The following is an 11557-nucleotide window of genomic DNA, read 5'->3' as shown; positions in this document are numbered from 1 at the left end:
ATAATCAAGTGTAAAATTTCTTTAGTCTTTAGTACAATTAATATAAGTTGTGTAATGGGAGTGCGTCATCTCTAATGGTGCTCTTTATTTTAAAGAATATCTTTCATATAAATAAAAAATATTTTTATTAATTTTAAAATATAAAGAATATAATTTTTATTCAAATCTAATAGATTACATAAATTTAATGAAGATGCTTTTTATTTTGAAGAAAGAGACTTAATGGAGGAGAGAATTAATAAATAAAATGTATAATAACTTATAGTTTATTAATTAAAATTAGGATGGAGAGTGAAATTTGACTCTCTAAATGTGGAGAGCTAAACTCACTCTCTAATTTATATTTTAAAGATAAAGAGTCTGTTGGACTCTTGTTTTTATGGATAAACTCTTTATAACACAGAGTGTGTTATATAAAGAGTCATTTGGAGATGTTTTAAGAACATTACTCCAGTAATATATCTTTTAATCTGATTATTACTTTGCTTTATTATGGTAATCTATCTGTTAGTTCAATTATTATTTTGCTTGTTTGGTTCGGTAGATAATAAAAGATTCCAATAATCTTTTATTGTTTAGGTAATATAAAAGGTGATATAGAGGGTTATGTGATTATCGACTCAAAGAGTGGTATTTTAAGATTATTGTGATAATCCTGTTTTTGTTTCAATTTTATCCTTAATAAAAACTCTAGGCACAAATGCTCTCGTTTTGATGTCAAATAACAATTAACCCAACTTGTTAAGTGATTTTTTTAACCTCATTAATTAATTTTTGAATATATATATATAATATATATATATATATATATTTATATATATAAATATATATAGTCAGAAAAAATTATAATTCCAACTTGGTATAGTTATAAATAAGTACAGTAAAACCTCTCTATAGTTATAATGGTGGGACTAACTAATTTTATTACTATAAGGAGATTATAACTTAATGGAGGTGTAGTTACAAAAATTATAGTTTTGATTTCTTATTTTTTAATTCATGTTTTAGTAGTACAGTACTAGGATTTCAATTCATATTTTGATAGTATTAGGATTTCAATTCAACGCTTCAATTGCTTACTTTTGAAATTGATAGAAGACCGTGTCTTGGAACCAACAAAAATAAGTGTCATTGATGAAACTATAAATACAGTTGATGCATAGTCAATTGATGTGAAGCCACAGACAATTGCCAATGGTTTTAAGCATTGCAAAATTAGGACACCCGATTTCGATGAATTGCAAGTTACAAATGAAGTGGACGAGGAAAATAAGAGAGTCATTGCAAAATTGAGTGATCAAATCTGACAAGAAATTAAAGGAGTTATTGCAAAATTGAGTGATCAAATTCGACAATTTCACTACACTAATCGAATGGATATTAATGTTTTCCTCGATCATCCAAATGAGCAACAAATCGTGTATGCTTTAACCGAAGAAGAAATCATTGCTACAATTAGACAAAAAAGATAAAGGAAATAATCATAAGGATGATAGTACGGAAATACAAAAAATTTCATGCCATAAAGCTCTAAAGATATTTGAGAAGCTAAAAATATTTTGGTTTCAACAAGAAGGTGTCCATGCTAGCAAGTTATTACATACTAGCAAGGTAAAAGATGTGGTAACAAATCTAAAATATAAATAATTATCCCAAATAACTTTAGATAAATATTTTATTTCATCTTAAACCTTTAATGTAACATAACATATTTTTTTTTTTTGGTAATATACATATAATTATTACTATGTGGAGGCAACTTTCCTTAAGACGGGAATTAGAAAAATTATAACTCATTACAATGTGGAGTTTATTCTTATTTATAATTATCCCAATTGGGACTAGAATTTTTTATGACTATGTAGAGTTTATTCCTATATAGAGTATTATTATAGAGAGATTTTACTGTATAAATTTTACATTGTAATAAGTTATAATTTTTTTAATACCTGTCTTAAGAAAGTTGCCTCCACACAGTAATAATTATCTGTATATTGCAAAATAAATTATGTTATGTTACATTAAAGGTTTAATATGAAATAAAATATTTATCTAAAATTGTTTGGGACAATGATTTATGCTTTAGAATTATTATCACATTTTTTAGCTTGCGGGTACATAATAACTCGCTAGCATAGACACTTTTTTTGTAAAAGCTAAAATATTTTTAGCTTTTCAAGCATGTTTAGAGTTTATTAACACGAAACTTTTTGTATTTACATATTATCATCCTTAGGATTATTTTTTATTTTTTTATTGTCTAATTGCAACAATGACTACTAAAACAATTAATTGAAATCTTAATAAATACTATTAAAATATGAATTACAAAATAACAAAATCAAAACAATAATTTTTATTATTACACCTCTATTAAGTTATAATCTCTTTATAGTAATAAATTCGTTTGATCCTATCATTATGACTATAGAGAGGATTTATTCTCTCTCTCTATATATAGCTCACATGGGCCAAACACAATAACAATTTATACCCATTAATCTTTAAGATTATCTATATTACTGGTAATTTTTTTTTTTTTTTTTGAAATTAAACATTACCAAAACAAAACGTAGCGAAGAAGTAATCTCATGTTTATTTCTTTGTTTTTCTTTACTTGCGTTTTTGTGTAACAGTATTTTATTAAGGAATCAAATAGTTTTCTTTTTCTACAAGCTTTATACAAGTTGCAAGTAGTTGAAAGAGAGTGCATTGAATATTGTTTTATCATAGTATATTATTATTTCCTTTTCCAAAAGTTGTTTGAATAAGGTAGAATAGTCAATAGTGAAATGATTTTTTTTTTAAAGATTTTCATCAATTGAGTCAAAGCTTTAAATTTCCTTTGCTTTGAAAATGAAATTTGCTTGTTAAACAAGTCGGAGGAAACATGTGATTTGAGACCGGGACATATCATTAACAATAAGTAAATTTATAATAATTAATATATTACATATAAGCTATATAAAAATACGAAAATTTATTTATAATTAATATATTTATGATTGTGTTTCATGATATGAAATAGTTTTTTAATAATTTAACGAGTGTAAAATAAAATCAAGAAAATTTATTAATGAACTAGTTAAATTAAATTGCAATAAAATTTATACTAATAAAATATTCAAGGATTTATCTAGCTTTTATAGTAAAATATTATAACTTTTGTTATAATTTCACATAAAATTTATACTAATAAAATATTCAAGGATTTATTTAGCTTTTATAGTAAAATATTATAACTTTTGTTATAATTTTACTTTTCTGTTTCGACCCTTTAAAATGATGTATCAAATACAAATTTTTAATTTTTTTTTCCTAACTTCAATATTTTGATATAATCCATTTGTGATTAGTCTAGATAGTTAGAATGAATTGGGGATAGTGTGGATATACATACCGTCTCAGGTTCGATTCTCTATCTGAGCTTCCATAATTTAAGTGTAGGACTGTGGCGGTGGGTTGTGAGCTAGGTCTTTAATATATAATAATAATAATAATAATAATAATAATAATAATAATAATAATAATGTTGATGCGTGATTTTTACACCAACAAAACGCACGTGTGAAATGCTGAGCTGACCTAGAAGACACACATGAATGTAAAGGATAATGAGATAGTAAATGCAATGGGGACAGTTTTTAAAGTGATTCGGATGCTAAGGTAGCAAGTCCTACGTCCACTGATGCTTATATTGATAATAAGGGTCAGGTCGCTTTTAGCTAACTGACTTCACAATAATATTACAAGGTATCAAATGCTAAGAATTCTAGGGAAAGAGAGAGTAATTAATCAAGCGTAAAAATGTGCGAATCCCCTTTAATGAGAGAGGAACTCCCAATTTATAGTGGGATGCGTTGAGGCAATGATTACTAAATCTGTAAGTTGGTGGGATTATCCGTGCAAATCCTTCTTTATGTCACATTGCCCACCTTCCAGAGTGATTTGGGCGATTTAGAGCAGGGGTTGGACACGTGGGAGCACCACAACTCCTGGCTGGCCTGATGCGCACCCACTATCCTGACGGAAGCAGGTGGTGGTTGTTCCAATGATTTGACTTTTGTGGACTGAATGGACCTGACGTCAGCCCTTATATTTTTTTAGGCATAACAGAAGTCCCCTAGTTTTTAAGATTTGAGGATTGAACCTTGGAAACTATAAGTCATGCTGCAACGGGATGATTTCTGGAAATTCTGGCCTGTTTGAAAGTAGGTCGGGATGGCATTTTTATGAGCGCGAACTCGCATGTTCATTGTTTGTAGAGGACGAGCGACCTGATTTCGTCTACCGTCACCCGTTGTTCTGGTGATAGGGATGCATTTAATGAAGCAATCCCTGCGTTGACAGGTGTGTCCTGTGCGTGATAAGTGCCAGCCAATCGCATTAAATGCGTTGTATGCTGAAACAATGCACTTTATTAGAACATTAAATGCGTTATACGTTGGAACGACGCCCTTTATCAGAGCATTAAATGTGGATTTGAGACGCAATAAATGCTCTAAGATAGGTATGGCCGTCGTTTGAGCTTTTCAACTGGAAAGATGAAAGTTTGACTTTATCCAGTCGTTTCGTTCACCCTTTCACACTGATAAGCGACACGTGGCCGAGATCAATGGTAAGGAAATCCAAATGCTGATTCACACGCTATAAAAACCTCAAATCGTTCTCAGGCAATGTCACCAGAGCCTTTTTCATAGAAAGCAAAAGATTTTCATAAACCTGGAACCTTTGTCTTCCAAACCTGCATTTTTCCGACATTTGAAGCAGAAGCTGTTGTCATACTCCAAGAGGTAAGAACTTCTCTGTCGTTACTTCATTATTTTCATGGGTTAATGGCGTCAGTCTTCCGGTAACCCATTGGAGACGAGACGCTTGTGTCGAGTTCGAGCCATGAATGGTGGCTCGAATCATGCTGTTAGGGCTTTCTTTCGGATTTATGGAGTTTGTTTCCTCCCACGTCATCGTACGAAATAGCGTACAGTGGCTAAATGACCCTTCTGCTTTTCGCTTTTGCAAACTGGCAAAATGGACCCCTCAGCAACCAGATTCGAGCAGGGAACCAGCTCGTCCCTACAGGGTGCTCCTAGCATCCCTCTCGAGGTCTTCTCAGTACTTATCGAGGACGAGCTTGAGAGGGTAATAAGTCAGTATGGTATCGAGGTGGACGTTTTCCACGACCTGACGCATTCGTTGCAATATCCGTCAAGCGGCCTGGCCGTGATCTCCGAGGAGATTATCAAGGGTGGGGGACTGATCCCCTTCCACTCTTTCATAAGGTTGTTTCTGGACCACTTCGGGGTCGCACTGATGCAGCTGACTTCGAACATGTACGTCATTGCTGTTGCAATGTACATCGCATGCCAGGAGAACGGGCTGGGCGAGCTGACCGCTATGTAGCTTGGCTGCTCGTATTTCTGAAAAAGAGCAAGGACAAGGATTCGTATTACTTGTCCAGGCGACCTACTATTGCCGACGGGATACACAGTTATCCCAGCAACGCGGGGGCCTACGAAACGAAGTTTTTATTCTTTTGCTACGATGGCCATTGCCGCTTCCAGGAACCGAGTAGGCCTATTTCTCTTTGCTTGTTTTTTGTTTTGTTTTGGTGAACTCGTTGCGTTCGAAGTGTGTTTGCTCTAACGACTTGATTTCTTTCTAACAGTTAACAAGACGACCGACCTAGGGCTGCTCTTCGATAGAAGAAGAATCGTGCACTTCGGCTCCCTACCCGAGGATAAGCGTGACGCGAAGAAACTCGTGACGACATTTGCAAAAATACGGGTTCTTCAACACAAACGCATCGTTAGAGCCTCCACTGAGTAAGTCCTGCTAACTGATTATTTTTCTGGTCGTGAAATAGAATACCTTTGCTAACGATGTCTTGTATGCAGCGACCATGCCTCCGAAGGAGCTAGAGCAGCCGGGACGAAGGCCGTTCAATTTTCCTCGGTCGAAGAAAGCTAAGGTGACCGAAGCTGCTCCATGATGCGTGTTTCTTACAACATGCAAAACTAGCAAGTGCACTAGTCGCTCAAGTAATAAAATGATGGGTAGGATATCATTCCCAAGAGGAATATTAGCAAAGCACTAAGTTTCCTAACGTTATCAAGTTGAAGAAATCGAATTCTTTGGATTGGTGGGAGCAAATTGTAATGAAAAACAACAATGAAATTAAACAAAGAATTAAATCTTAATTAAGAAAGCAAGATGAAACACAGAATATCAATTCAAGCAAAACGGGTAGGGTTTTGACTTCGTTTGGACTTTTATGGGTTAAACCTAAAAATTACACTATATTCACATTCATGCGCAATGGTTGTAAATCGAATTCACTAATATGTTAAACATACCCTCTCGGGCTATGTTTTCCTATTCATCCTTATTAACATTCCGCACCCAACAAATTGAAGGTTAATAATTCTAAATTCATTAAGCACAAGAATCCTAAATTGATTTCATTAATTCTTGAATCTATCTCTAGCATCCAATACTATAATGGTGATTACCCAAGAAGCCTAACATGAATTATTTCTCAATCTCATCATGTTCATCACATACAGCATTCAATTTCAGAGTAACACACAACCAAAGCTTATTCACATGGAAATAACACAATCAAACACTTAACCCATTTAAAATCCAAACTACAATCAAAACCCTAACCCATAAAAGATTAGTTCATAGCTAAATTAATACTACAAAAACGAAAAATAGAAATAAACAAGTTAAACATAATGAAACTGAGATGAAAGATAAGAAATCTCCCCAAAAGATGAATCTTCTAGTCAAAATCTGAACCTTCTCCCTTAAACAATCCGAAAAACTCAAAGCTTTACTCTAAGAAAAGTGTAAAAACGGCTAAACCTAAACAGCTCAAGCTCCCTTGGCAAAAGGTTAAGTTTTTCTTTTATACTTAGTCCAAAAACCCAGCCAAAACACGCACAACACGAAACTGTGCGTTTAACAAAACTGAATAAATTGACTGTCGCCGCGGCGAAGAATGAATCAGATAAGTTCGTCCCTGGCCTACTTCGCCGCGGCGAAGACATTTCCTTCGCCGGGGCGAAGCTTCTTCCTGAGTTCTGAAATTACAGAACTGCCACTCCGCTTGCTTCTTCGCTTAATTCCTCGATTCTCGGTGCTCTTCCTTGGAAACAAGCTTCATCGTGCTTAATCCTACTCCGGTACTCCCCTATCTTCTGAAATCCGCTAATTTCTGAGTAAAAAATATCCAATTTTGTGCTTATTTGCTCAAGATGTCCATTTTAACCTGAAATACGAAAAGTAACGAATTAAGAACCAATTCAGATCAAAATGCACCAGAAAGTACCTGAAATCCGACAAAAAGATCTAACAAAAAGATCTAATACATTATATGCTATGAAACAAAATTTATACATTATACATTATACCTAATGTGCTATGAAACAAAATTTATATATTATATATTATACATTATATATAATATGCTATTATTTGTAATCATTGGATATTTTGATTCATTATAATAAATAAATAAATAAATTATTATAAATATTTTTTAATACATAATAAATATGTTATATATGTATAATGTATCATATGTATTATACATTATACATTACACATAATATGTTATGAAACAAAAATTATACATTATACATTACAATAATATATCATATGTTAATACATATATAATATACATGTTATATATGTATAACGTATCATTTGATATTTCAATTCATTTAATCATTATTTAAATTTCATTACCTAATTACTCTTGTTATATTTTTATATTTTTTGTTATTTATAAAAACAAATTTTGCTTCAGGGTGGGCTAGGATGTCCTGGGCTTCCCTATATCCCCAAACAGGGAATTCGGGGATTAGGCCTGATTCGGTGATTCCTCGTTTGGGCTTTGGGGGAATCCCCTTGGGCAACTGCCTCCGGCCTTGGCCCGGCCCGTGCCTATCCCTACAGAAGAATAGTATACTATAAATTATTGTTATTAACGTTATAATAATTATAAAGGCCTATATTTTGAAGAAAAATAATGTATTAGATTAAGTATGAGATTTATAGTGGTTTTTGTAAACTGTCCTAAAAGTACCCATCCCTCGAAGATTAGAATTTGAGATTTCAAATACAGACCTATAGATTTAATATATTGGCTTTGTTCATGCGTACGATAGATTCATTTACTCTACCTAAGCGATGAGCTTCCCATTAGGTATGACATATTTAGTTGCTCTGCTCGTGTGATGTTAGAACTTGCTGGGTATGACATATTTTCCCTTGCTCTGCCTATGTGTGGGACGCCCACCAAGTATGATAGATATTCTCCCCGGTACTAGTTGTGGTGAGAGCTTCAATATCAGTTACTAATTTTATAGTATCATATTAGTTCTTATTTTTACAATATTAAAACAATTATTAGTTTATGACATTAGATCAATTATCAATTATCAGTTTTACTATATCATAAATGAAATAATAAGGTAAACCGTTATTAAGAACTTATTTTCATACTTTATGATTTTCTGAAAAAAGTTTTACAAAATCATCACTCACTGAATACTTTTAGCTCAAATTTTCCCCTCTCCCAAGTCACCACAGGGATCGTATGGAGCTGTGACTTTCGCATCGAGGTTGGGCCCACACACATCATTCCATTTTGTTCCATTTTGTGTTTAACGTTGCATATTTTGTCTTTCACTACATAGGGTCTATTACCAATGGCTTGCATTATGCGGCTGTCTTTTGGATCTTATAGGAGCGCCTTGGATCCTGTAAGATAGGGAGGGTCGGGATGGGTCCTGTCAGATTTTGTAATTTTTCATCTTCTTATGATCCGTGATCTAAGCTACTAAATCATGTATCATTTAGGAAGTTGGAGAAGGTGAATGTGACAGCCACTGATTGAGTTAAATGGCTAAAAAAGTCTTCGGTGTTTTTGGTTTCTTGAACTTTTTATTGTCTGTTGCTATAGTTTCCTTGTTCTAATTATAATATCTTGTGTTGAGATTCACGAGAAGGATAACATCTTGGTTGGTCATAGTGTCGCATTGCCTCAAATTAACACATATTTTGGGCATCCTGCCCAGTGAGGTTATGATTTGTGCTTTATGGCTGGCCCAATTTTCCTTAGCTAAGCGTTAGAATTAAAGCTCAGAACTACTGATTTCAATCTGTTCAACTTGTCTCTCAAGTTCAACTGTTATGAAATAATATTTTTTAAAAGTGATAGTCTCTGGTATCGCAATATTATTGTTGACTCAATACCAAAAGTTAATGCATGTGGTAACTATATATCAATCAAAATCAATCTAAAGATAAACGAGAAAGGAGAAAAGATGGGAAAAGAAAAAAGAAAAAAACCTCGACATAAGTTCAATAGATAGTTGCATGAATAAAGTAGTTTGAAGTGGTACTCTAGATTTTTGAATACATCTCATATGCTATCACATACTGCTATATAGACTCGTCGTTACTGACCTGTTTGGCTGTAATTTTGGTCTTTATAACGCTCAGTTTCAAACTTTCAATTGCCTGGGAAACAGGTCAGCTTAATGTAGGTGAATATCATTAGCCTTAATTAATCCATGATTATTTTTTAATGAACCTTGATTTCAAGCTTTGAAATTAAATTCTTTCCACAGAAGACGTAAGTTTAGCGCAGAGAGAACCTACCAACATATTACACGACAATGACAAGTTTGTTTGTTCGAGGAGAAAATCTAGACCACCACGAGAGCTCTTTTACTTGAACGAATCTTCAAAGGAATGATCCATTAATATCAAGGTATCTTATTCCATTTCTTGGGTCCTTATCCATTCAATGAACTTCTTGAAATTCTTGTCAGATAAACCCCCTTCTTTGACACTTTTCAATGCAGTTTCTTTGAGTTCCGAAGCTCTTGCTTTGAAATTTTCATCACCAAGCACTTGATCTACCTTGCTCTTAATTTCTTCTGGTGTGATGATCTTAGCTTTTTCTCTGTTAAATTTCAATCCTACCTTCCAAATATCACAAATGTAGCTCTCATTAATGAATTGGTCACCAAAGTACGGCCAGCACAAGAAAGGAAGCCCGTTGCTTACACCTTCCATGGTGGAATTCCAACCACAATGACTGAAGAAGCAGGCAATGGAAGGGTGACTCAAAATCTTCTGTTGAGGTGCCCAATCCACCACCCGGCCACGACTGGCTACCCTGGCTTGAAAGCCTTCTGGGTAGGCTTGATTTGCATCCTCAGTAATATCCGGCCTCACAACCCACAGGAATGGCCTGTTGGTGAGTTCAAGTCCTAGTGCCAGCTCCTGGAATTGGATCTTGTTAAAAACTGTCAAGCTGCCAAATGCAACATAAATGACAGATTTAGGTTCCTGTTGATCCAGCCATTTCAAGCAACTTGAGTCTTCTGGCCAGAAGTATCCCGCTGAATTTCCTTGTCGGTTGCTCGCTAAAAGAGGTCCAATTGGAAAAATGTTCGGAACCAAGTTGAATGCTTCAGGCTCAAGGTCATACATTGTGTTGCAAATCAGGTAGTCAGCTGTCATTTGTGTACCTTCTGTGGCCTTAACAATAAGTTGAAAAATCTTTCTCTGGCTAATTAAGTCACCGATTTTCCAGATAAATTCTGCAAAGCTGATTGTAGGCATGTTTGGTCCCAACTGTATCATATGTCGACTGTAGGTCGTAGTTCCTGAAATAATTAAAGTGCTTAAGGAAATAAATAACTGCATGGCCTAGCTACCTTTTATCAAAGCAAAGCAAAGCAAAATCAATTTCATCTCATGTTAAAAATCTAGTCTTACCATCTTTGTTAATGATTCCATCATCAATCATTTTGGGAATATGGTGGTACAAGGCCAAAGCCACCACTCCTGTCGACAAAAACGCAGCCCGCTTAATTTTCAGTTTCTCTGCTACTTGCAGTACCATTCCAACATGCAGATCAGCAATAACACAAGTGATCTTTTCATCTTCCTCTTTGTTGTTCATCTCTTGTATGAGCTCTTCCAGCTTCCCAGGCATCGCCTCTGCAAGTGAATCCCATAACTTGCCTATATCATTTCTATCCTCCCAGGGTTCCAATCCATCTGGAATCGATACCAGGCGGATTTCTTGATCATCTCCTACATGCTTCTTTTCCTGCAATGCGTTGATGACCCGTTTGTGATTATGATCTGTGTTTACAAATGTGACACTGAGGCCTTGCTTCGCTAAGCACTGTGAAAGCTCAAGGAAAGGAATTACATGGCCTTGTGCTGGAAAAGGTATTACCAGGACATGTGGACGACTCATTTTAATTTTCTGCTTTGTATGTTCTTATGAACAAATTAAACATTGGGTTCGTATATATTATGTTGGTTTCTGGTTCGATAAAGATTTGTGGAGGGGTCCTCAATATTGGGATACGTGGCTCGTATTTTTAATAGTTACCATGGAAAATTGAATTTCTTTAGGAAAATTATTTAATAACGAATACTTATAAATAATAATAGAATTATAGGTATCCTATTAAGAATTAAAATATGAATCCTTATATATATATAAGGTTATTAGAGTATG

The 11557-nt window shown here is 34.2% G+C and overlaps 1 protein-coding gene across 1 annotated transcript; it reads right to left on the bottom strand.

Annotated features, from left to right (window-relative positions):
• Positions 1-9470: 9470 nt before the first annotated feature.
• LOC116127024 (UDP-glycosyltransferase 83A1-like) lies at positions 9471-11304 on the bottom strand. Its single transcript, XM_031412689.1, has 2 exons — positions 10801-11304; positions 9471-10688 (listed from the first exon to the last, which is right to left on the bottom strand). Exons 1-2 carry the CDS (start codon positions 11288-11290, stop codon positions 9790-9792), a joined length of 1389 nt encoding a protein of 462 aa, XP_031268549.1. The 5' UTR covers positions 11291-11304; the 3' UTR covers positions 9471-9789.
• Positions 11305-11557: the final 253 nt, after the last annotated feature.

This window comes from Pistacia vera, unplaced genomic scaffold, assembly GCF_008641045.1.
Source record: "Pistacia vera cultivar Batoury unplaced genomic scaffold, PisVer_v2 Contig188, whole genome shotgun sequence".
In the NCBI taxonomy this organism is placed as follows: Eukaryota; Viridiplantae; Streptophyta; class Magnoliopsida; order Sapindales; family Anacardiaceae; genus Pistacia; species Pistacia vera.
This window is presented reverse-complemented; position numbering and strand designations above follow the sequence as displayed.

Coding starts and splice junctions, on each gene's coding strand:
- LOC116127024 (XM_031412689.1), bottom strand. CDS start 11,290: ATGAGTCGTCCACATGTCCTGGTAATACCTTTTCCAGCACAAGGCCAT. Junction 10,689..10,800: donor TGGAATCATTAACAAAGATG/GTAAGACTAGAT, acceptor TAATTATTTCAG/GAACTACGACCTACAGTCGA.